Source organism: Epinephelus fuscoguttatus, linkage group LG17, assembly GCF_011397635.1.
Source record: "Epinephelus fuscoguttatus linkage group LG17, E.fuscoguttatus.final_Chr_v1".
NCBI classification, from domain to species: domain Eukaryota; kingdom Metazoa; phylum Chordata; class Actinopteri; order Perciformes; family Serranidae; genus Epinephelus; species Epinephelus fuscoguttatus.
The window spans coordinates 6061919-6089609 of NC_064768.1; the positions used below are offsets into that span (position 1 = coordinate 6061919).

At 42.4% G+C, this 27691-nt stretch overlaps 1 protein-coding gene across 1 annotated transcript; it reads left to right on the forward strand.

Moving 5' to 3' along the window:
• The first annotated feature begins 16053 nt into the window (after window positions 1-16053).
• LOC125904273 (zinc finger protein 32-like) lies at window positions 16054-26364 on the forward strand. Its single transcript, XM_049601591.1, has 2 exons — window positions 16054-16563; window positions 24575-26364. Exons 1-2 carry the CDS (start codon window positions 16329-16331, stop codon window positions 25750-25752), a joined length of 1413 nt encoding a protein of 470 aa, XP_049457548.1. The 5' UTR covers window positions 16054-16328; the 3' UTR covers window positions 25753-26364.
• Window positions 26365-27691: the final 1327 nt, after the last annotated feature.

Genomic DNA, 27691 nt, shown 5'->3' on the forward strand with positions numbered 1-27691 from the left:
TCTGCTGGAGGCTCGACAGGAAGGATTCACTGACCAGGAACGCCTCGACATCTGGATCGACAAGGTCTGAGAAGCGTCTGCTACATCCATCCATCATTGTGAGTTTCATCTCTTTCCTGTTGGTCACATGACATCATGTTTATCGCTTTGTAGGTGTGGCGCCCCCATTTGGCCTCACAGAGTAACAGTGAGTCTTTGTTGATGGTGGACATCCATCATGGTCACCTGACAGACGAGTTCAGGCGCAGTTTGACCTCCGTGTCCACAGGCGTTGCCTTCATCCCGTCAGGTTGCTCCTGTCGTCTGCAGCCAATTGACGTCTGTGTGATGCCTGTGCTCAGAGACTTCCTACAGGTACATGTCTCAACTGTCTGAATCTGTCTCACCTGTCTGAACCTGTCTGTACCTGTCTGACCTGTCTATTCCTGTCTCATTGGCCTGAACCTGTCTCAACTGTCTGAACCTGTCTGCATCTGTCTCATTGGTCTGAATCTGTCTCACCTGTCTGACCCGTCTCACCTGTCAGAACCTGTCTGGAACTGTTTCACCAGTGTGAATCTTTCTCACCTGTCTGAATCTGTCTCACCTGTCTGAATTTGTCTCACCTGTCTGAACCTGTCTCACCTGTCTGAACTTGTGTGAACTTGTCTCACCTGTCAGAACCTGTCTCACCTGTCTGGAACTGTTTCACCAATGTGAATCTTTTTCACCTATCTGAATCTGTCTCACCTGTCTGAATTTGTCAGAACCTGTCTGACCTGTCTGTACCTGTCTGGATCTGTTTCACCTGTGTAAATCTGTCTCACCTGTCTTTACCTGTCTGTACCTGTCTGGATCTGTTTCACCTTTGTGAATCTGTCTCACCTGTCTTTACCTGTCTGAACTTGCCTGACCTGTCTGAGCCTGTCTCACCTGTCTGAACTTGTCTGAACCTGTCTGACCTGTCTGTACCTGTCTGGATCTGTTTCACCTGTGTAAATCTGTCTCACCTGTCTTTACCTGTCTGAACTTGTCTGACCTGTCTGAACCTGTCTCACTTGTCTGAACTTGTCTGAACGTGTCTGACCTGTCTGTACCTGTCTGGATCTGTTTCACCTGTGTGAATCTTTCTCACCTGTCTGTACCTGTCTCACCTGTCTAAACTTGTCTGTACTTGTCTTACCTCTCTGAACTTGTCTGAACCTGTTTGACCCTGTCTCATCTGTCTGAATCTGTCTCACCTGTCTGAACTTGTGTGAACTTGTTTCACCTGTCTGGATCTGTTTCACCTGTGTGAATCTGTCTCACCTGCCTGAACCCTCTTGGGGGGCATGCTGTTTTGTATATATTTGATTTAAAGGCATCAATCTGGTGAATTCTGAGAGCCAAGTTATGATGGCAGAATATGCCTAGATTTCAACATCTTTGTGCTTTTTATGTGTGAAAATGTTCTATTTTTACTGATAAAAACACTAGTGGTATGTTATGGTGAAGGGTTACACTTAAAATACGGCTAAGGATTAGTGGTTAAACATTTCAGTAATCAAAAGAAAAATGACAACGTACTGATCTGCCTCTGGAGGTCTATTTTATTATGTTAGATCATCTGCAGACAAAATATTCTTTCAAAACTCTCTCTCACATGTCACAAACACAGTTACAGATACGCAAAATAATACAAAATACACAATACAAAAAGAAAACAAAAGGTAAGACTCAATTTAATTACACACAAACAGACACAAATTACTGCTTTCTTCCTTCCCTTTCTCCCTCACAATTTGCAAGTACAGCACCCTGAATCAGAGCATTCAATTTTACGTAGCTTTGAAAACAAGATTTCAAAAGCCCTCTGGTAGTTTGCCTCAGGGACAGGCCCATTTATGGAAACCCACCAGATCTGTCACAGGTGCAATCCAGCCAAGGTGAAAGTGCTGGAGCTAATTGCAGCCATTCAAGTCAATGTAAGCTGCTCCACCAGAAGCACCGCGGTGCGTCCTAGCCACGGCCTAGAAGTGGCTTGGCACTCTGCTCCGCTTAAAATACATGTGGGGTCTATTTTTGATGGACGCCACGTGACAGCGCGTCAATTTGCACAGACCAAATGAATCAAACAGGAAGTCAGGCGCAGAAAAGACTAGAGTATCCGGTCAATTTTCAAAATAAAACACTCATGAAAACTGGGTGGCCCCAGACCTGAAGTCAAACATGAAGGGGGGCCCAGAGGAGATTTCCGCAGATTATCACGTGACATTATGATCTCGCGATCCGCCAATTCCAGCCACTCACATGCACGCCGCTGTAGTTCCAGTAGGCGCCCCAGCTGGTGCGCTGCAGAGTGACGTTCATTTACCAGAGGCATTTTTGGAGAATATGGCGGGCCGCCATAGTCTCATCAATGTATGGGAAACACTGGAATCTGTCTCACCTGTCTGTACCTGTCTCACCTGTCTGAACCTGTTAGTGCGATGTACTGATACTGATGTTTAGTCTCTCATCTTATCCTTCAGGCCCAGTGGACTCAGCTGGTGTCTGAAGGAGGTCTGGATGGTCTGGGTCTTGATCAGCTGGCTCTGACTGTGGCCTGTTGGCTCAGTGAAGTTTCCTCCACACTGAACTCAGAGAAGCACATCCTCCGCAGGTCTGTACACCACATAACATATTCATATACAGAACAATTATAATTTTTTTTTACTTTACATCTTGATGTTTTTGTGAACTGTCGAATGAGTCAGAGTCTTAAATAATAACTGGTGGCATATTAAAGGCTGGAGTAAAGTCAGTATCATGTTAGGATAGTTTCAGTATAATTTCCTTCCAGGAAAGGCAGAGTCTTGTCTGATAAAAGAAAATAAAAAGCTGATGTTTTCTCTGCTTTTTGAGTTAACTCTAGACCAGTTAACTTAACCATACAATGTTATTTTCTGCCGCTAGGGGTCTTTGCAATTATGTCATTGCAGTCAGTTTCTGTTGTTTGGAATTCCTTCAGTGTTCATCATTCAGGAGATTTTTACTGGGAGCCGAATTATCTGCAGAGGTCTCTTCCTCTCCAGAACAAATGGACCAGGTGATTTAAACCAGTAAAAGCACTACACAAAGCAGTTCCATATTAAAAAATGAGTGTTTCTCAGATGCTGCTTGGTATGGCAGGGGCTGAGGCTGAGCTGCTGCTAACATTTGCTCAGCTTGCTTCTCTGAAATCTTCAGAAGCCTGATGACTAAAATCCTTCATCCTTTTAAAACAGAGTTAAAAATGACCAAGATCTATAAAGTGTGTTGTTAAAATGTGGCTTTAAACTGGATGAAAAGTTAATGTATGATTTGTTTTAAACTTCAACGCTAATGCACCCGTCCTGTGCACTGTGGTCTACCGTCTGCCTCAGCTCAATAAGGATTTTATAAAGGACTTCACAGACTTTGTAGCAGGACTGACAGTGAACTATGATTGGTTTTTTAATTGTTGGGGACTTTAATATTCATGTTTGCTGTGAATCCCGTCCGTTGTTGAAAGACTTTCTGAATCTCATTGACTCTTTTAATCTTACTCAGTCCGTGTCTGGTCCGACACATGAGAAGGGACACACTCTCGACCTTATATTACTTTGGTTTGCCGATATTTGTGAGTGAGATTTGTGACACATATTTCTGATCACTTTGCTGTTTTATTCAACATTTTATTGCCTCACTCCCATGTCAAACCGTGCGCCACGGACCGCCAAGTGCACACAATTAACTCCTTAACTGCCTCTGAGTTTTCTACAGCATTCAATCAATCTGTGCTGCATACGCATGATTACTATAGGAGTCTTACTCCTGATGAGTTTTTGATGGCGCTGCTCCACTGTAAGGTGTGTATGTAGATGTGCCGAAAGAAAGTGGAAGAGGGATCATCTCCAAACAGTCTATTGGAGTATCAGAAAGCTGTTAAAGCTGCTAAAAGTCAGTTTCTCTCCAATCTTGTCAATTATTAGCCATAAACCTCAGATTCTTTTTAATACATTGAATACTCTTTTAAACACCTATGACCACAATGGTGTTGTTCCTTCACTTCAACTGTGTGAAGATTTTTTATTGACAAGATCTTTGATATTAGGTCTTCTCTTTTGCTGTCTGTATCAGATCCTGCTGTCTCACCCATCTGTCCTGCTGTTTTTTAGAGTTTTGAGCATGTCTCTCTAAGTCTTAACTAACATTGTTCAGCACCTCAGACCTTCCTACTGTCCTCTCGACAGCATCCCGCCTCATCTTTTTAAGGACGTTTTCCATATCATTGGGCCCTGTGTTAAGGATCTGATTAATTCATCTTTGGTGACTGGCTGTGTTCCAGCTGCATTTAAACATGCTGTGGTCCAGCCCCTCATTAAAAAACACAATCTTGACCCCACAGTCTTATCCAACTTTTGGCCCATCTCCAAGCTTCCCTTTTTTCCTAAGGTCTTTGAGAAGCTGGTATATAAACAGCTGCAGTCTATTATTGATCTAAATGGCATTTCTGAGAAGTTCCAGTCTGGTTTTAAACTATTATTATTTTAAACTATGCCATAGCACAGAAACGGTGCTTTTAAGAATTTAAGATGACCTTCTTTTAACAGTTGACTGGTAACTCTGCTGTCCTGGTCCTTCTGGATCTGACAGCTGCTTTTGATACAGTTTATCACAATATTCTCCTGTCATGCTTAAATACTTGTGTGGGCATTAGGGGTACTGTTCTGAAGTGGTTTTGATCCTACCTCTCAGACAGAAGCTTTTCTGTCCAGTATTCTTCGGCTACTTCCCCCCGAGCTGTGGGATGCCTCAGGGTTCCATTTTTGGCCCTCTCCTTTTTTTTCAATGTAACACTGTCTAATGTGCATATAATAAAAGTACTGTCATGCACACTAAATTTAGGCCAATCAGAAGAAATAGATACTTTCAAGGAGGATTGATGGAGCAGAACAACGGTTTGAAAAGAGTAGGAATCCAAAATAGCCTTTATTGGCAAAAGTGCCACCTTTAAGTGCAAACACAGATATTTTCAGATATGACTGAGAACTTTTTTCCTTGTGTCAGAAATTAGCAGCACTCAGAAAATTGCACTGAATGTTTCAGAACACTTAATAGAACAAAAAACACTTCACAGTATGAATTAGTAAATATGGGCCCAAAATAATAAACAAAACAAGAAAGAAAATAATAAAAAAAAAATAATATAAAGTCCAAAAAGAGTCCAAAAAGTCAAGTCTGGATTAAGTCAGTGTTCACAGTTTGTCCTTCTTCAGTGTGTTTGTGTAATTGTCCTTCTTTAGTGTGTTTGTGTAATTTTTTTTATCTACCCGGGTAGTGTGATTTTATGTTCTATGTCTTATCTGTATGAGGAGATGTTCTTTCCAAAGCACAGTGAAGCTCCCGCTGACGTCACACCCTCCATGCGTGTAGGCCTGCGTCCTGCTCCACGATCCACTGATCTAGGCTCTGGCTCGCTGTCAGAATCGACTCATAAAAAAAAAAAAAAAAACCTGCATAGAGCAGTAGTAGTATCTCTTTTAAATAAATTCGTATTTATCTCTTTAATCTTTCTTCTTCCTGCATTTATCTTTTTATCTATTTATCTTAACTGTACAGTAATAACGCTCTTATCTTAAATCAGTGAACATGAACTATTCAATGACAAAGTATCATATACAGCTGCACAAAACTTTAACAGCCAACACACAACTATGTGTGTCTATATGAATTTTAAATGCTTTTTAAACCCATCACAGCTTAGTGTGTACAAATCATGAAATGAATGACTTCAAATCATGTTTTTACCCAAGAAAATGAAATGAATTTACTTCTGTAAGCTCAAGTGCACACGGCTGCATGTGTTCTACTTCAACAACCAGCTTTCTTAGCTGTATAGCATGTGCTAGCTCAATTAACACATACATCATTTTTTTGTCCACAGAAATACACAATAGAATACATTTTCAACCTCACAACACATCTTTATCAGTCTCCGGTTGGTTTTTAAACACTATCTCAGAAGCATAACTATACGTAGTGGAGACATATTCAAGAAAATAAGCAGGTAATTAGCTGTGGTCAGCATCACTAGCATGCTACGCTAATCGTTACTAGCATTTACTCACCGGAGTTTTCGCTCGATAAAATTCAATATCCACACGATCAGGTTTGGCAAGAAAACCCTCTCTTCCTTGCACGGAAGTCCTCCGAACTGATAACTCGAACAAAAAATGTAGTTTCAACAACTTTACAGGCAGTTATTAACCTTATCAAGCTCATTCATCTGTTGTGTAGTGCTCTGGTTTGCATCAGCATATGAAAAAAAACAAGGAAACTAGGGGCGCTGCCAGCATTTGTGTGGGATGAATGCGCACCCTGCTGGTGAAAATAAGCAACTACATCTGAAATCTTACTAGGCAGTAGCTCTACACATTGTTAAGCTGTAAAAATTGGGGATTACACCGTGTGTGTAACGAATGGGCGTTACATCAATATACATCCTACCTTTGGGATCTATTTTTAGAAAGCACAATATCTCGTTTCATTGCTTTGCAGATGATGTACAAATCTATCTGGCATTAAAAACAAATGATCAAGCCTCTGTCCAGGTTTTATTAGACTGCCTCAATGACATTCGGTCCTGGATGGAAGTAAACGTTCTCTCCTTGAACAAAAATTAAACTGAGATAATTTTATTTGGCCAACAAAACCTCTTGGATGGCTTTGACAGTGCCATTGGGACACTTAAAGGAACTCTTACCTTTCTTGCATTTCACACAGCACTTAGAAAAAATTTGAACATCCACAACTCCCGCCTCCCTCCAAAGTCCCATCCTCCTCCTCCTGCAACTCTACCTCCCTCCAAAGGCCTACTCCCCCTTCCTCCATTACGTCTGTGATAGATACACGGAAGAGGAGAGCGAGTATAACGTTACAACCAAGACAGTCAAACGCGACCTCAGAGTTTTAAAACTCAACCGGAGTCAGTGATGACTGATAAGATAAGATACACCTTTATTGATCCCATAATTGAGAAATTCCAGTGTTACAGCAGTCAAGGAGAAAGATAACTAGGCATGCAAATAAGTACAAAAATACAAGAGATGGCGATAAATAACGATAACAACAATAATAATAATAATAATGATAATAATAGGAAGTGGATAATAATGAGCAGCAGTGAATGAAAATGACCAGTGGATAAAGGGAGCACATCTAGTGCAAGTGATTGTATGTGCAAAACAGCAGACAGCTGTGGTGTCCATAAAGTGTCCATAGTGTCAATAAAGTGTCCATGGTCCAGTCTACTGTGAGCGGTGCTGGTTATGTAGTCTGACAGCAGCAGGCAGGAAGGACCTGCAATAGCGTTCCTTCACACACTTTGGGTGAATCAGTCTATCGCTGAAGAGCTCTCCAGAGCTTTTATCTCCTCCTGCAGAGGATGGGAGTCATTAGTCCTCAGAGATGACAGCTTGGTTGTCATCTTCCTTTCTCCCACCACCTGCACAGAGTCCAGAGAGCATCCCAGGACAGAGCTGGCCTTCTTCATCATCTTGTCCAGTCTCTTCCTATCTGCAGCTGAGACGCTGCTGCCCCAGCAGACTACTCCGTAAAAGATGGCTGATGCCACCACAGTGTCAAAGAAGGTCTTCAGGAGCGCTCCCTGCACTCCGAAAGACCTGAGCCGCCTCTGCAGGTAGAGTCTGCTTTGGCCTTTCTTGTGTAGTGCCGTTAATGTGATTAGTCCAGCCCAATTTATTGTTAAGATGAACACCCAGGTACTTGTAAGATGTCACCATCTCAATGTCCTTTCCCTGGATGTTCACCGGTGTTGGGGGAGGAGTCTGCGCCTACGGAAATCCACCATCAGCTCTTTGGTTTTCCCTGCGTTGATCTGAAGGTGGTTCCTCAGGCACCAGTCCACAAAGTCCTGGTTCAGTTCTCTGTACTCCCTGTCGTCCCCATCTGTGATGAGGCCGACGATGGCAGAGTCGTCAGAGAACTTCTGCAGATGACAGGTAGGGGTGTGGTATGAAAAGTCTGCAGTGTAGAGGGTGAAGAGGAACGGTGCCAGCACCGTCCCCTGCGGGGCCCCCGTACTGCTGACAACCAAGTCCGATACACAATTCTGGGTCCTGACATACTGTGGCCAGTCCGTGAGGTAGGCCAGGATCCAGGATGTGAGGTGATTAGCCACCCCTATGTGCTCCAGTTTGTCCCTCAGAAGCACAGGCTGTATGGTGTTGAAAGCGCTGGAGAAATGATTCTCACAGAGCTTCCGGGCTTCTCCAGGTGGGAAAGAGCTTTATGCAGGAGGAAGATGACGGCGTCGTCCACCCCAATGCCAGGCTGGTAGGCAAACTGCAGCAGGTCCATTGAAGAGCCTACAGCGGGGCAGAGACAAGACAGGACCAGGCGCTCCAGAGTCTTCATGAGGTGCGATGTTAATGCCACCGGTCTGAAGCTGCTGAAGTCCTCAGGGTGCGGAGTCTTGGGCACAGGTACCACGCAGGATGTCTTCCACAGCTGTGGTATTCTCCCCAGCCTCAGCCTCAGGTTGAAGATGGTTTCAGCTATCCCGCACAATTGGTCTGCACAGGACTTCAGGAGCCTGGAGCTTATGCCGTCTGGACCCGCAGCCTTCCTCGTCTTTATCTTCCTCAGCTGATCTCTCACCCGACAGGTAGTGAAGGACAAGCTGGAGCAGGGGACCTGTGTGCTGGAGGGTGGAGGTGATGAGGTGGGGGGAGGGGTGGGGGGATGGTGAGATGTCCGGGGGAGCGGGGGTGGGGGAGGTGTCAGAGTGTGCCAGGAGTGTAGGTGGAGGGGGGGTGGTGAGGATGAGGGGGGTTGCAGCCGTGATGTCTGGGCCAGGGGAAGGGCAGACTGATCAAATCTATTGATCTGTTGAACAGATTCAGATCATTCCCCCACTTCTGGTCGCCTCTGGCCTGGGAGTCTGGTTGTTTGTGTCCTGAGATGGTTTTCAGACCTCTCCAGACTCCGCTGATGTTGTTCTGCTGCAGCTGTTCTTCCGTCTTCTTTTTATATCCTTCCTTTCCCCACCTGATGTTTCTTCGTAGCTCCTTCTGCACGGCCTTCAGCTCCTCCTTATTTCCAGAGTTAAAAGCTCTCCGCTTCTCCTACAGGAGAGCTTTTAACTCTGGAGTAATCCAGGGTTTGGTGTTGGAGAAGCAGTGTACAGTCCTGGTGGGTATGGTGCTTTCCACACAGAAGTTTATGTAGTCCGTAACGCATGATGTCATACTGTCAATGTCCTCTCCATGGGAATCACTGAGTACCTCCCACACAGTGGCCTCGAAGCAGTCTTTCAGGGCCTCCTCAGACCATCTTTTCACAGTGCGGGTGGTTGCTGGTTCTCTCTGCACCAGAGGTCTGTAGACAGGCAGAAGATGAACCAGTTGTGATCAGCTCTTCCCAGGGGGGGCAGGGGGATGAGTGGTATGCCTCCTTGGTGTTGGCATAAAATAAATCCAGTGTTTTATTGTCTCTGGTGTGGCAGGAAACATACTGGGTGAAGGTGGGCAGGGTGGTGGATGGACAGGCGTGGTTGAAGTTCCCAGAGATCAGAAGGAGGGCCTGAGGGTGCTGTGTCTGCAGCCTACTTGTAACAGAGTGGAGAATGTCACAAGCAGACTCAGCCTTTGCAGACGGGGGGGGGGCATACACTGCTACCACAATGACATGAGAAGACTCCCTGGGTAGATAATACGGTCTCATGCCAACAGCCAGCAGCTCAATGTCCCTGCAGCAATGCTGTTCCTTGATAGTGATGTGCCCAGAGTTACACCATCTATCATTCAAAAACACAGCCAGCCTTCCTCCTTTCCTCTTACCGCTGTCCGCTGTCCCGTCGTGTCTGATGAGCTGGAATCCGTCCAGCGCGGCGATTGTGTCCGGTACTTCCGCGTTCAGCCATGTCTCGGTAACACCAGCACGCTGCTCTGCCAGTACTCCCTCTGATGGCGAGTCAGCGCCGACAGCTCATCCATCTTGTTGGGGAGCGATCTTACGTTCCCCATGACGACGGATGGGAGGACAGGTTTGTACCGTCTCCTCTGTTGTCGGCGCGATATCCCCATCTCCTTCTCCGCAGGTAGCCGGGAATGTCGTGCCTCTCCTCGGGCCACACCGCGGTGTGACACAGCGCTAACAGCTGGTCCCGGGTGTAAACAATGGAGGCACGGCTGGGCGCCGGGTCCCCGCACACAATCGTATCCATAGCAAAATGGGAGAAAGACCGCTATAAAGATAGTGATCTTCGTCTCCATAACAAAACAGAACATAAGTGCTAGCTAGCCAAACTTAAAAAACTCAAAGTGAGAAAGTTAAATGAAAAGAAATTGGAAAAAAAGCTCAGCGGTGAGCAGGAGCTGCTGTAACAGGCGTCTGCACCGGGGGTGCCATCTTAGAATAAGGTTACAGTGCTAACATTAGATAGTAGTGTTAACGTTTCTGGTAAGTGGAAATGCACAAGGAAGATAACATTAATGTTTCAGAGGCTACGCTACAGTAGGCTAACATTAGCCATTAGCAACGGGATGCTGTGTTATCATATATAACGTTATGAACTGAACTGAACTTCTTTATTTGTCATTTTTATGCACAGCACAAAAACGAAATGACATTCCGCATACCCCAAACAAAAAGAAACACAACATTTAAAAACAATTTGTGCAACATCTAAGAAAGAACATAATATTGTTAATTTTGGTTATTTTCATTAATTTAATTTAATCAAAACTTCAAATTAATAGTTCAGCGTATCTTATGAGACCGATATCTTTAACTGGCTGCCAGTTAATAACCAAAATTAACAGTAAAGCCTGAAGGAGCAGAGGTTGACTATTCACTCACTCTTGTGCAACATTAAACAGACAGCAGGTATGATTCCAAAGAATTATATTTATTCACAAAGTAAGCAAAGCAAAACAAAAACACACAAACTCTGACTAACTATATACCAGCTTGGTGTGTGTGTGTGTGTGTGTGTGTGTGTGTGAGAGAGAGTGAGAGAGAGAGAGAGAGAGAGAGAGAGATGATCAAAGAGTCGTTTGGCCTACAAAACAAAATGGCTGATAACAGAGAACTACCAGATGGCCGAATCAAAGCTGGCTTCAGATCGGGGGAGGTGTTTGTCTGACCGTGTGGTCAGGACAAAGACAAAGGAAAAGAAGCAGGAACTTTGACATGCCTGTTTGGTAGGGCTGTAACGGTACACAAAAATCACGGTTCGGTACGTACCTCGGTACACAAGTCACGGTTCGTTTTTTTTTTTTTTTGTTGTTTTTTTTTGGTACAGTAATGAAAAAAACAGACAACTATTAAATATCTTTTACTTATTGGTAACCTTATTAAAACATACCACCACAGCACTTAACTCTTTTTACATAATTTTTGAATGAAACAAATATATATAAAATCCTGCTTTTTCACATTGTTCGAATGAAAATAGAAATATAAAAGTGAAAAATAAAATCCTTCTGTTTTTCTAACACATTTTTTGAATGAAAAACATAAATATAAATTTCTGCTTAAACAATTTTACTCAGTTAAAATAAAAAATATAGTGAAGCTGGTCAGTTTTAAAGCCTGCTCAGATTGAGTTTTACTAGGAACTTACTTAGCTTACTTGACATGTAAATGTGTTGTCTTACCTTACCGGTGTGCTGCCATGTTTGTTTATCATCTAGCTCTGTTTTCCAAAGCGCGGCTGAAATATCGCGAGAACAAGCAGCGATCTCATAGCGTGCCTGAACAAGCAGCAACAGCTGGAAGGATACACTGACGAAGAGCTTCGTGAAATTGAAGAACGGAGGAGGAGAGAGAGAGAGAGGCGCAACAGGTAGAGGATGAATGGCTGCTGCAAGACTGCGTAGCTCTGGAGATTGGTGGTGTAACGTTACCTGTGAGGAATGCCTCTGTTGCAAGGAATGGGACTGGTTGCAGCCTTATTTTCAAGGTCTGGATGTGACCGAGGACAAGACACCTCCACCTGGACTAACGTTAGTATCCAGCTGGGCTTTATCTAGAGCTGGCGAGATATATTTCGGCCGCGCTTTGGAAAGCAGAGCTAGAGGGATAAACAAGCACAGTACCACACCGGTAAGACAACACGTTTACATGTCATTTTCTATATGTTCTCTGACATTTATCCTAACGATATGAGGCGGTCTTTGTGGAAAAAAAGCTTGTTTAGTGGACTAACTTTGCACTTGAAGGTATGTCCTTTCACTTACGTTTTAACAGGTCTGACGATACTATGCGCCCCGGCTGTATCTAGGCTAACGGCTAACATGCTAACTATTATTTCTGTGTCACTAGTCCCTTCAAACAAATTTAGGATGATGGGAGACGGGTTTGAAATATACCGAAATTTACCTTTAAGGTTTGCGGGTGCGTCTTCAGGTTCATCAGGCTCACTTGCCATGTTGTCAAAATGCGAGAATGCGCTGCACAAAGTGAAGGCGTAGCTTTACGGTCAGACTCGGTCCGTCACTCAATTATGTCCGTCGGGGAACTAGATATTTTTAATGGTTTGGCTCGCAAAAACAGAATTATAATAAAACAAAATAAAATAAAATAATATCCTGAGCCCAATAATTCGATACAGGGTCGTGCCGAACCGAAAGTCGCGTACCAAACGGTTCGACACAAATACATGTACCGTTATGGCCCTACTGTTTGGGTGTAGCTCTGTTGAAAGCCTATTTGTTAATGAGTCTATGTGGATGTGATTTGTTTTGCAGTCTGGATTAGTGCAGAGACTGTTTAGCTGTGTGCAAGAATCTGTGAACAGCATTAGCAACCTTAACACTTAGCTTTGGCAAAGCCAACTAATCAATGACCTAACTGCAAACAATCACGACAAATACTCAATAAACAGCATTAAATCACATACAACAAGTTAAACAGTCTTGCTTAGCCTGTAAAGCTGTGATTAAGCTATGCCCAGTTGTTACGTTACTGATCCTTGAATGGATGGGAAGAAGAGTTGCTTTGGTGGTGTGCTGCTTTGTTAGCTGGCTGAGGAAGGTTGGAAAGAGCTGTGGTTGCAGATGCAGTCTTTGTTGTGTCCTTTGTTCCAAAGGTGGAACTCTGAGGAAACTGGTCGCTCGAGGTCTTTACAGAGTTAGACGCTGGGTGCTAACTCACTTGGTTCTTTTTGTTGCCAGAAAGCTAGTTGCAAACCTTGTGCTTGCAAGTCTAACTTCTCTGGTTCAGGTTTGCCTCAGCCTTGAGCGTGGGCAAGTTGTGGTCCAGGAAAAAGAGAGTCTGTGAGCAATTGCCCAGCCTTTGATAGTTCAGGGCAAGGAGCAAGGGCCCGAGCATCTGGGCTGTTCTAAGCCCAGCAGGAAAGAGGTGTGAGCTGCTCCGCAGTTCCCGAGTAAGAGGGAGATCTGTCTGAAGGGAGCAGACCTTCTACAGATGCCTGTGACATCAGAGTCACATGTCACTGTAAAAGTGCTGTCCAATCACATTTTGAGACTTGAGTCTCACTGAGGTGTGAGGTGAGACCTCCTGTGGAGATGGGTGTCACATAGTTCTCTTTGTTTGAAGACAAAGAGCGTGCAGAGGAAAAAGCCTTCACATGACCCGTTTAGATTTTAACAAATGGCAAATCATCTGTGGTCCTGGGAATCCCAACACAGGGTATAACCACTTCTTTTTCTATCCAGGTACAATATACCCACCTATCAGATAAAAAGCCATTGTAATATATAGGAGAGTGTGCCCACTCCCTCATCAGTAACCTACCTATCTACCTAGATACACCCTACACCCACCTCATCAATTAAAACTACACCACTGATTTCAGCTGTGCGATGACTCTTCCTGCAGATTTTATTTTTTCTCCGGCTCTGCACTAACAGCTGTTTGTGTCGCCATGGTAACTCCACAGGTCGTTTGCCTCAGTGTGTAACCTGCAGCAGGTGGAGGATCGACGGGATGCAATGAAGATGATCACAGCCCTGACTGAGGCTCTGGTCCAGCCTCTTGAGACCTCCGGACCTCCACCTCAACCAGAACCACAGCTGGAGCTGCTGCTAGTGATGGAGGAGGAGGTGATGGAGGCAGAGAGGAAGGAGGACATGGAGCAGGACCCAGAAAAGGTGGTGCAGGACCCTGAGGAGGTGGAGCTGTTGATAAAAAGCCCGTCTGCTCTGCATCAGGTGTTTAATGGTGACGGTGAACAGGAGTCGTTTCACGGTTTCATGGACGACTGATTAGCTGCTTCTTCTACTGATGTTACACTCAGTGATGAAGAAGGTTAGAGGCAATACAACATTGTCATGCAAAGTGTCCGACATCACAAGATTTATGGTGTAACATTAAATATGTCGGAGAAACAACTGTGAATAAGTTGTTTGTGCTTTAAATGCTGCTGAGACTTGAGACAGAGTAAGGAGCAAACAGTCTTTGTCTGGGATGAACTAGTAGAATTAGATTTCTGCCTGATGATGAAGAAGCTGTGAAGTGGAAATCTGAGACACATCAAACTTCCAGTCCAAACAAACACGTTAATATCCAGAAAGTTTCCCTTCTGACACTCGGTGGTCAACAGCATCTGGAAGACGTTTTATTTTTTGAAATAATCATCAAGAATGTACAGGAAGTTTTTTAATGTCACTTTGGTTAAAAGATTCATTTATCAGCTGTCTAGAAGTTCACATATCTGACAGTTAAATGCTCACAGATGGTTTATTGAATGGATGACCTCTGACCTGTTGTTTGGTTTGTTAATGGACATTTTTGTATGCTTTTATAGTGGATTATGAATTACTGCGATACTTCATAGTAAAATAAAGAGACAATTTTCAGACAGTGAAGTTTTTTTCTGTGGAGTTTGATATGTAATAACTGAATAATCAGTTCTGTTCACAGTGAATGGATATAAATATACAGAAATAATTGCATAAAGTTTGTATCGTATCTTTGAGGTGGTTCGGGCATCACCCTCGACCCGGCCCTAGAAAAGTGGATGAAAATGGATAGATGTCATTCAGCTCTGAGAAGACACACAATCAAATATAAAAAGGGGAAAAGGTAGACAATTGCTGGTAGTGCAAAAAATCAATCTCAGAATGCTTTGGCTATAATCTGACAACCATTTAGCCTCTCAGGGCAAATATTTCAGATTTTCTGGTCTAGCCAGTGAATTTCCGTGCGAAGAGTTCCTCTGTTGTTCAGTGCTCATTGTTTACTGTCCGATTAGCAACATGAGACTTCCAGATAGCATTTTTGCCAATCTCTATCTCTAACAGATATTTGAATATGAATGCAGATAGAAGAAAAAGGAAAAAAAAGATAAATCCTCGTCAGACATACCCAGTGGGTCCTGAAATTACAATTTGTTTAATACTTTCTGCCTTCTCTGCTCTTAACATGGACTGTTCATATGCCACTCACTCCTGATTGGTCAGTACTACTCAGACTACAAACAAAAACCAGAATGCTTCTGCTTACAAAAAATCTTGTCGCTTGTCCCATTGCCTACAAATTCTGTATACATACATATGTAGATATCCATTTACAGAGATTATGCTGCATAAAATGCAAATTATATTATCAAATTGTATTGCTGTGTGTCAGATAATTTAAAGATGATGACACGTTTAGTTTAGTTGTACATACATGTATCGAAAATACAGCAAATTAAATGAAAAGTTAAAACACTGTGCAAGAGAGATTAGAAGCCAAAAATGGCTTATGAAGACACCTCCTCTATTAAATAACAACAATAATACATAAAAAGAAAAGGATAAAACTAATAAATAAGTACTACAAAATGATTCGAGATGTACAATTTCCAACAACAACAACAAAACATAAACCAATTACAAATAACTCAAAGTGTTCAGAGTCTTAAGAGTCCTTCTCAGATGTTTTTTGGATAATGATGATGATTGTATGATGGAAGGAGGCTGTTCCAAAGAGATGGTCCTCTGTATTGCAATGCGTATAGATACATAACACTAAGATTAGATTTTAGAAACAATAGTGGGTGAATTTGTGTCACTGTCTTTCTATGAGGTCTTAGGTCTGTTATGATAAACAAATATGGGGACTTTTATTTTGAAGTTCAGAAATTCAATCGCGCCGGAAGAGGTTGTCCTCACTCTCAAGATGGCGTCTTTGCCCCCTTGTATTTGTTGTAGAGAAAGTGTGTGTGAGCTCTAGCAGCAGTGATCCATCAGAGCCGCTGTATGTCCGAATCGTTTTCCTGAATGTTTTTCCATCTCCCGGTAGCCTACAAAGCTATTTAAGTCAGCTTAGCATGCTAGCTGGAAACAGATTGACGGGGACGGAAGTTAGCAACACAGCGCCTGTCAGAGTGACTGATGGAGAGCAAGCGGTGTTTTGACGTGGAGACAAAGTCTAAAATGTCTAAAGCCCAAATGCTGAGAGCGTTGGTGAAGCAGCGACTAACTGCGGCTGCTGAAGAGATATTTGGGCTGTTTGAAAGAACGATAGCAGAGTACGAGGAGGAACTTTCTAGATCAAGTGAGGAGAACGAGCGACAACGGAAACTACTGGACGCTGTTTTTACCCCTCAGCTTCAGTTACACAGAGCAGGTTTGTTACCCTCACTACTTCTTCTGTTTAAACCATACAATGCATAAACTGACCTCAGACCAGCCGCCATTAAAACAGGAGTACGGCTTTATTCTGAACGTTACGGTAAATGAACGGCGTTCAAACGGTTGAATGTTTCTGTTTGTGACTTTATTTCGTTTCTTGTCTCACTTTTTTTTTCATAAACTTTATTCAAATCTTTAAGACAAGGTACAATACGATACAAATAGCTGTATCAACATGAAAGTACAGGGAGTACACTGTTAAGGAGAAGTAAAAAAAAAAAAAAACATAAAAAAATAAAAATTAAAAAAATAAAAAAAACAAACAAGCAGACAAAAAATGTGCAAATTATATAAAAAAGAACTAACAGAGTAAGTAAGTAAATATATAAATAAATAAATAAAACAAATAAATAAATGAATAAGAAAACATAGCAGGGAAAATATATTATCTGGTAATATGGCCTACAATATCTTTGAGTAGGCAGAATGTCTTGAAAGCTTTTTTGTTTTTAGGTACTTTACATACAGAATCATAAAAAGTCTTAAGTTCAACATGAAACAAAATTTCATTTGGGATAAACCAAAGAAATCTGGCTTTATGAATATGATATTTACCCAACAGACACAGCAATTTTATCACACATCAATTTTGTTATTGTTAGACTCGACACTCAAAAACAAGACCATACCTTCTGTAATGGTGACCAAGACCTTCTCAGACTCCCAAAGTAATAAAGATATTTGATTCCAAAAATTAGAAGAATGTGGACATCCATAAATCCATCCATCCACTTCTTTGCAGAAGGAACATAAAGGTGACACATCAGGTCTAAACTTGTTAATGAATTCATTGCAAGGATAGTATCTATGCAAGAGTTTGATATGAACTTCTTTAACTTTACTGGGGACAAGAAATTTGTTAAATTCAGTCCAGACATTCCTACTGATGTTAGGAAACATCACTCTCCACCACTGAAAGGAGTCGGGATACTGACTATAAAGAGAAGTAAAAACACTCCTAATATAAGCATTATTACAGGAACGTTCCTCAAAAGCCCTTCCACCAAGCCACAGGACAGGAATCATTCCTGAGCAAGGTTCATACAGACAAGACGCTTTAATTAGAGATAGCAAGTTAGTAGGCATACTTTTAAGTACTCTGAAATGCAAAGAGCGAGAAATTTCTAATCCTGTTTGTTGGTGAATTCTTCATAGGTAGCTAGGTCCCTAGTATCATTCAGAAGCTCAAAAATAAATATAATACCTTGGTCATACCAGTCTTTAAAAAAATATGGTCTTATTTTTGTATACAGCATGTTGATTATTCCATAATAAACGTGTGTGGAGAGAAGTTGTGCTTAAAAGCGATTTTCCATGTGTCCAGGGCTTGTTTATGGAAAGTGGCAAGCTTAACAGGCAGTTTACCTGAGATAAAATTACATGAAAGCAAAAACTTTAAACCACCACATTTATCAAACAGAAAGTTGGGGATAAAAAACCAAGGGGCATTATTGTGTACTAAACAATTGATTTTAAATATACTATTAATAGTTTGGAAATCTAAGACATTGAGACCCCCCTCTGAGTATTGTCTAATAAGTGTTTTCCTCTTTACATATACAGTCTTGTGCTTCCAAATGAATTTAAATAAGAGTGAATCAATAGCTGCACATGTTTTCCGATCAATATATAGACAAAGCTGGATACACTAATTTAGATAAACCTTCCGCCTTAGAAAGTAAATACGACCCATAACAGTAAGGTCTCTTTGTAACCAACAATTAAAAATAGATTTAGATTTATCAATGTTTGGCAGAAAGTTTTTGAGAGATCCTTTCATCTGTAGATTTGCTTATCGTAATTCCCAGATATTTCACCACTTTTTTTACCGTTATACCATCAATTAACAGAATGTCAGAATCATATACAGTCATTATCTCACACTTATTCTTATTAATAGTGAGGCCAGAAGCAACTGAAAACATTTTAAAGGCATCCATAACAATAGGGACTTGAAGTTCATTTTGAAGAAACAGACAGGTATCATTAGCCAGCTGACTGATGGTGAGAACGTTGTCACCTATCTTAATACCTTCTACATTCACACAATTGACAATAAACAAATTAGGAAGTTCAGCAGCTATCAAAAATAAGAAAGGCGAAATCGGACAACCTTGTCTTATCCCACGTTTTACATCAAAACGCGGAGAGGTACCATGTGCTAAAGATACACTGCTATTAATATTAGTATAGAGAGTACTTATGATATTCCTAAAGTTTTCTTTAAACCCAAAATACTGTAAACCTTCGAAAATGCAATTGCTCTCAAAGGCAGGTTAAGGAGCTATCCTCTTTTCTTTTTCTTTTATTTTTAAATAAAAAAGTCAGAACCAAAAAAAATATCCTCAAACCATCTTGTATAAGGAAGAGCAAATAAGATAAAGAAAATATGCAGCTTATTATATAGCCTACATACTTCACAATCAATTTTTTCCAGGTAGTTAATTCTACCTACTTATGCAAATCCTTCATGTCAAGTCCTCGGCTGAAATCTTCTTACCAGCAATAATAGTTGGGGCGGCAGTAGCTCAGTCCACAGGGACCTGGGTTGGGAACCGGAGGGTCGCCTGTTCAAGTCCCCGTCCGGACCAAAACATGGAGTGTGAACTGGTAGCTGGAGAGGTGCCAGTTCACCTCCTGGGCACTGCTGAGGTGCCCCTGAGCAAGGCACCGAACCCCCCAACCACCCTGAGCGCCTGTCATGGGCAGCCCACTCTGACGTCTCTCCACTTGGTGCATTATGGTCCAGTTTGTGCATGTGTGTGTTCGGACCTGTGTGTAATTGACAAACAGAGTGAAAAATTGAATTTCCCCTCGGGGATATATAAAAAAAATATATATATAGCAAAAGGACTGCTGAAGCCTGCTCTCTTGTTGTGCTTCCTCGCTTCCTCCACCAGCGGCCACAGCTTTGCTCTCGCCTCCCTCACTTGCTGAGTTAAGTCTTCTGATATCTTCACTTTCTTCTGCTTGAGGACCTCAGAGTTTTTAGCGTCTGCCCAAACTTGATCTCGGTGTGCTCGGTACGAAAGCCGAACTATGATGCGGCGTGGTGGATGCTGTCCTTCCTTTCTCATCCGTGGTCCCAGTCTGTGGGCCATATCCACCATCTTTTGAAGAGAGTCAGCGAGACCAGGAGAGACACGGGAGAAGAGATCAATCACCGTCATTTTCACATTTTCGCCCTCAGACTCAGGAATCCCGGAGATCTTCAAGTTCCAGCGTCTGGAGTATGCATCCATGTCGTTCACTCTTTCCTCTAGCTTCTTATTTTCAGCAGACAAAGTTTTAATCTGTAACTCCAGGGGGTCCACTTTGGATGCCAGCTCCCCCACCTTCTTCTTGCACTGAAGTAGAGAGAGTTTGAATACTCTTAAAGTTAATTTCTATGGACTTCTCTATGGAGTCCAGCTTCTCCTTGAAACCGTTCTGCTAGTCAGCGAGCTTGTTAATTGCCGCCAGCAGGACAGAGTTGGTGGGCTCCGTCTCGCGACGCGGTGCTTTTCTTTGTGGGCTAACGTTAGGACTCGGAGAGTCTTCCACATGATGTTGTTTGGCGTAGATATGGCACCGTTTAAGACTCTCCGCGGCCTCCATTGCTTCCACTGCCGTTTCCATATCCTCCCAAGTAGCTGACATATCACCGGAGTCAGTCATTAGCGGTTGGAGCCTTTTTGAAGACAGCTTTTGTGACACCGAGCTAGCAAGCAGACAACTCCAATGGTTAGCAACAGCGTCGGCTCGTTGCAGGCAGAGTCCGGCAGAAAAAGTCCCCAAAAAACAAAACAAAAACGGGTCAAAGTTTCACCAACAGACCTCACAGCGATTTTCTAACATTCTTAAAAACTATTTACATGTTTCTTGGCCTTAAGCAAGCAAATTCAAGTCTTCAACGAAAAAAGCTTTGGCAGCACACAGAAAAAGTGTCTTACAGCGGTGCCATCTTGGCTCCTTTTTGTCTCACATTGTGCACCAGCACCACTACTTCCTGTAAGGAAGTAGGCATGAGTATTTCCTGTCCTATACTATTGGGTTAAGTGATTAATCAGGTGTGCGGCATACCCAGCACACACCTGATTAATCATTTAAAGGGGAACTAAACCCCCCTCTCTGGGCATTACTCCGCCCACAGCTTGATTTCAAAAAAATTCGGAAAAGATAGGCGGAGCTGGGGGAGGGAGAGGAGAGGGCTTCCCCCGGAGGTCAGGCCTCTTTACCCGGTCCCTCTCCTCCACACTTTGGCTTATTTTCACCCAGCCCAGCACTGGTACCTTGGAGAGCGGTCCCTCGCTGCGGGGAGAGGGGAGAGGGCTTCCCCGGAGGTCGGCCTTTTTACCCGGTCCCTCTCCTCCACACTTACTTATTTTCATTGTGTCGATGGTGGCTTGGAAAACCCCCCCTTACTGTGTCACACAGGCAGAAGGGAAGGCGGCCGGAGCTCAGCCGGTCCCCTTCTCCACACTTTGACTTATTTTATCCTACTTGGTTCTATTTCTCCCTCTCTGAGAGCCTGGGCTCACTACGCAGCAGCCCACCACATCCATCCACCCCTCCCTCCCTCCCTCCCTCGCAGCCCCGCACATATACTCCCGAGCCTCGGCGCCTCTCCTTGACCAACTAACCTAAATACTATACACACACTGCTAACTGTAAACCTACACTGAAATACACTATGCTAACAATACAGTTCAACAAATTACTAGCTATTCTCTCTGTTCTACTACTCTCTCTGCTCTGATCCAACTTACTCGCTATCAGTTTGATAACTGTGGACAGAATGGTTTTATAGTAAGGGGAGGAGTAAAGGGAGGAGGGCAGGCTTTAGCGTGGACAGTTAGTGACGTCATTCGCCCCGAAAAAGAATCATTCGCCTCCAATGTAATGTATTGTAAATTCAAATGTAGTAACCAGGTTGCAAGCTGTAGAGGGCACTCCATAGCACATTTTTAAAATAAAATGTAGATTTTCAACAGTTTGCACTAAACTGTCAAGATTTTGAGCAGGATGAGTCAGTAACACTACTATACTACCAGTAACAATAATTATCAGCTGAAAAAATGGTTTTAGGGTTTAGTTACTCTTTAATCTAATAGTATAGGACAGGAAATACTAGGTTCGTTCAAGATGAGCCAGGCCTGCACAGATTCGATCACTGGCGATCGGAGCACAATGCATGCTGGTTAGTTTTGTGTCCGACTTCATCCCGACTTGCTCTGACGTATTACAAAAGTGGACGGCGATAAAACCACGAGAGCGAGGCGGCCACAGTTTTTAGAGCCAGGCACTGCAGTTGCTCTACACCGACTGCACCGCCTGGCTCTCACCTGATCTAACAGCTGATTGGTTTAGATGTCGACTCAACAAGATGACGTTTTAGATAAACTATTCATTTTTGTTGAATTTTAGAGATTAAGATTGTATTTGTCTGATCTGAAGGTTTATTCTGTGAACAGAAAACATGTTGTGTGACTGATGGTGAAGTTTAGTTGTCAGAGACTGAATATATTAATCATAAACTAGAGTCTACTGTATATTAATATTGGACGGTTTAAATTATTGAAGTATTTAGCAACATAGAGACTGGTGGTCAGTGGGATGTGAGGATTCTTAAACTAACGTGTACAGATGTGAAGCCCTGACTGTATCTGACTGATGTTTAATGAAAGCTGTTGTCTTGTATAAAATATGAACCTTATAGTCAAACACAGTTTATTCAGCCTGTGTAGTTGAGGGGACAGGTCAAACTGATATGGTGCTGATTTACAGGAGAATTCATATCAAATGGAGGATAAACCATGAACATAAACTACAGATCACCTGTAAAGCATTTTAATAAATCAATCTATCATAATTAAAACAACTGGAGACTGAAAACAAACTGATATATGGGTCTGATCACTTTTTTAATGAATTGACATCATTCCAGACAGGATGTTAGTGTGTCTGTAACTTCCTGTACAGACTGAAGGCTGCTGGAAACTGTTGGGAAACTGTCAGACTTCACCTGCTTCTCCTCTACTTTCCAGGCGAGGTGCAGTTCATCTCGAACGAGCCTATTAATGAACTGTTTGTCCACTGTCTTGTTTTGTTTTGGGGTTTTTTACCATTGATGATGTTCAAATATAAGAAGGCAAATATCAAATACTTATCAGATAAAAAAACACAAAGACAACAAACGAGACAAAAAAGGCACAAAATAGAATCGATTAAGCATAATAAACTTTAAATTAACCAGAAATTACTCGTTAGTGAACATAATGTAAACAAAGATGATCAGATATTAAAGCTGCAAGCAGCGATGAATGGGCCCTCACACCTCTGCACAACTCGGGGGTGCTGTCAGGATGCCGGCGGATGTGGCAGTTCATTTCATTTCTGTGAAAACCAAACACTGCACACAGGATTGAGGTGGCATAGCCAAAGCTGTGCATTCACACCAAAAGCGTCATGAGTGCCAGCGGTCGATCATGTCGCTGGCATCACGCTGCTTGGCAGCAGCTCCAGCAGGCGCTTGTAGCAGCCAAAGGGACGGGGCCGGCTGCTGCAGATGTGTCCATCAAGGCTGACACAGCTGTTCACTTTACAAGGATGAACAAATATATCATTTATGTCTTCACTTTGTATTATCCATGACTTTCATTGCACAATTAAAATAATGCTAATAAACACAGTCAGTATTGCCTTTATGAGTCTTTTATAATTATGATTTTACTCTCCTGTTGGCACGTAGAACCACTGAGAAATGTAATTGGTGGTAAATAAGCGGGAGCTCATTAATCGCACTTTCGGAAGCCTCCTTTGTATTGCATTTGCTGAGGAAACCAAGGGCCCGGAGCCATCAGGCCATCTGGGTCCACAGAGTTCTGCAAACCCGGCAACTCCACGGTGAATTTCACCGGCTCGTACAGCTCTGGGAGAGCCCAGACCTCTGTACCCGAATCCCAGTCTGCAATTGGCTGCTGCAATTGGCTGCTGCTTCGGCAGCGGCGCTGCTCATTTGCATAAAGTTCAGCTTCTCTCAACTTCTACTTGACGCTCTGGTCGCTGGCATCGCGCCGCTCGCTGCAGCCGACGCTCCTGACGCCCTTTGTAGCAAGCGTACATTGAAAATGAATGGCTGAAAATTATGACGCTCATGACGCTTTTGGTGTGAGTGCACAGTAGTGTAGGCAGTGGAATGAGCTATTTCACATTTTGTACCACTTCTTCTTTCCACTAGAGGGCACTGGAGAACGCACTAATGATACGTCATGTTTTTGTAAATCAAACATAGACCACAGCATGTAAATTTCAGGTAAATCAAAAGATAAGTGTCTGAAAAAACGTACTTCCTGTTGCCAGTAGGTGGCACTATGTGTATGACTAAAATAAAATCATATATATGTTTTCAGGGCGGGACTATTATCAAACCTGTGAAGTGTGGTGCAGATTGAAACATTTATGCGAAAGTTATAGGAATTTTATGTGGTCATGGCGAGACATAAATGTTTGATGCCATGCCAAGACCACACCGTTCAATGCTGACCAAATCTTTTAATAACTTTGATCACAAAGTTGTCTAGAGGGTATACACCAGTTTTGAAGTCAATTGGATTATGTCTATAGGAGGAATTTGTTCAAATGTGTAGCATGGAAATTCCAAAAATTGACCGGGAAATTCAAAACTGCCGACTTCTTGTTGGGTTTCGCCTGTGAGTCCAAGATGCTTTTTTGTGCATCAGTGTGTGATACATGTGCATACCAATTTTTGTGCATGTCGATGAAACATGCCATGGAGCTGCTCTTTAAAGGGCATGGTTAAGCCATTTTGCCATGCCCATCCACAAAACTATTCTCATTGGACTCTTTTCAGTGCAGCATGTGTCAGCTTGTCCTTGGATCTGTTAGACCCCTAGTTAGCACAGTTTTTCTCAGTGTGTATTTGTGTATCTCATTATTCTCCACAGACGTCCAGCAGCTGTTGGTGGTTAAAGAAGAGGTTTCTCCTGAGCAGCAGGAGTGGAACTCCAGTCTGGACCAGGAGGACCCAGAGCCCCCATACATTAAAGAGGAACAGGAGGAACTCTGGAGCAGTCAGGAGGGAGAGCAGCTTCAAGGGCTGGAGGAGGCTGATATCAATTTCACATTCACTCTGGCGAAGAATGAAGACGAGGGTGAGGAGATACCTCAGTCCTCACAGCTTCATCAGAGACAAACTGACCAGATGGGAACAGGAGCTGATGGAGAGGACTGTGGAGGAGCAGAACCATCCAGGAACTCAGATCCAGATACATATTTGCAACCAGTTAGTGAAGATGATTCTTTGGACTCTAATGAGACTGAAGTCAGTACTGATGATTGGGAGACCAGAGACCCTCCATCAGGCTTAAGCTCTCTGAAAAATGATAAAGTCTCTGTCAGTGGTTCAAGATGTACCACTCGTGAGAAACCGTTTAGTTGTTCTGAGTGTGACAAAAGATTTGGCCACAAGGAGAGTCTGAAACAACACATGAGATCTCACACAGGAGAGAAACCGTTCAGCTGCTCAGTGTGTGGTAAAAGATTTTTGTGCAGGGCAAATATGAAGACACACATGGTAACTCATACAGGAGAGAGACCTTATAGCTGCTCAGTTTGTAAGAAATCTTTTACACAAGGTGGAAGTTTACAGAAACACATGAGGATCCACACAGGAGAGAAACCATACACCTGCCCAGTGTGTGCTAAAGCTTTCAGTGATGGTGGAAATCTGAAGATGCACATGAAAATTCACACAGGAGAGAAACCATACAGCTGCTCAGTGTGTGGCAAAGCTTTCAGTGAGCGAGGAAATATGAAGATGCACGTGAGAATTCACACAGGAGAGAAACCATTCAGCTGCTCATTTTGTAGGAAACCTTTTTCACAGAGTGGAAGTTTACGGAAACACATGAGGATCCACACAGGCGAGAAACCGTTCAGCTGCACAGTGTGTGGCAAAGCCTTCAGTGACAATGGGAATTTGAAAATACACATGAAAATCCACACAGGAGAGAAACCATTCAGCTGCTCAGTGTGTGGAGAAAGATTTATACAAAAGATACAACTGACACAACACATGGTACATCACATACAGGGGCGACGGCAGGGATTTTGGGCCCCATGAGAAGATATCACATTAGGCCCCACCACAGGCTATGGGAACCTTACATGAATACTCTCACTAGATCTCATTGTACTTTTTACTCACAGAATGACAAGATGTTGTGTTATGTCTCTTTTCTTAGTCAAACACATGCTGTTTGTTAAGTGTTCTGCTGGGTATTAAGAATTTCATCCATGCTGTTGGCTCAGATTAAACTTGAAAATGATGGAGGGAGACTTACAGTCTGATATCTGTTATGAGGGTTTATGGTTTTCTTTTAGTTCTTTTCAACAGAGCTACACCCAAACAGGCATCTCAAAGTTCCTGCTTCTTTTCCTTTGTTTTTGTCCTGACCACACGGTCAGACAAACACCTCTCCCGATCCAAAGACAGCTTTGATTCGGCCATCTTGTTTTGTAGGCCAAACAGCTCTTTGATCACCACACCCGCCTTTGTCTTTCTCTTCTCTTCTCTTCTTTCTCTTCTTTCTCTCTCTCTCTCTCTCTCTCTCTCTCTCTCTCTCTCTCACACTCACACACACATACACACCAAGCTTGTATATAGTTAGTTAGAATTTGTCTTTTGGTTTTGCTTTGCTTACTTTGTGAATAAATATAATTCTTTGGAATCATACCTGCTGTCTATTTAATGTTGCACAAGAGTGAATGAATAGTCCACCTCTGCTGCGTCAAGAACTCTGAAATTCTTGAGGCGTTACTGTTAATTTTGGTTATTATCATTAATGTAATTATTAATCAAAACTCAAAATTAATAGTTTAGCATATTTTATGAGACTGAGATCTTTAACTGGCTATCATTTTCCCTTTCCAGGAATGGTGCCCGACGAGGGGATTTAATGTTAATTAAGTCACGTTATTTAACGTAATTAATTATTATTAATAATATTAATTATTTCCGATAGCCAGTTTACAACTTTAATGGTGTCCCCTTGGTGAGGCCTAATATTGTTGTTCCCAACAAAATTGGTGCCTCTGTGTGACACCCTGAATTTATGTTCCCAAGAATATTAAATGACTCTGATGGGGATTAGTGGCATAAAACTTGATCAGGACATCCCTAGTATTTATAGATTGACATGAGAAGAATCTCCGAAACAACTTTAAATTGGATCATTCGTAGTGTTTCCTGGTTCATTAAACTGCTGTTTACACAAGAGGTGACAACTGACTATACATTTATGGAGTACTGAATCTTTAATGTCTCTCATTGCATTGTATTTAATGTTTTGCTGTTGTAGCTTTTATGTCAGTGTGGGGTGCATAATTTAGACTTGTATTGATAGATTACTGGAAATTTCTTGGACTCAGTAATGTTGTTTCCTGTGAACATTTATGGTGCAAATCTCACACATCAGCTAATGGTAGAAACACCTGATTATTATGGGTGTAACAGCTCTGACAAACGTCCAGTCTCATGTCGCCGTTTCATCTTTCATGTCATCGTTTCTTTGTGTGCCATTACACACTGACTAATTATGCGAATTAGAAAATGCATGATTTAGTTATTGCAAAAGATGGATTTCTTGACATCAAAACATACATTTAAACTCGGAGATCACCTTTCTTAGTTGTCTAAAAGCCAAAATATAGCTATTTCCGAAACATTTTTTTACATACCTTATGCTAATGAGGAAAGGATGCATAACTGCACCGTGTTAACAAACGGATTTCTGGAAGTCATAAACATGGAGTTAGACTTGTTATTTCAACTTTAAAAGTTAATCAGAAGCAAAATTATGGCCATTTCTGTTTTGGGGGGGATCAATTTATTTATTATGCTAATTATTTAAATTGCCTAACATGCAACTCTTAGCAACCAAACTAATTCACATCTACTAAACCTGACCCTAACACTTCAATCACAAAAGTTCATAGGAAACATCATTGCTAGGTTTCATGTGGGCCATAACAAATAAAACAGAAAATAAGACAATACACTA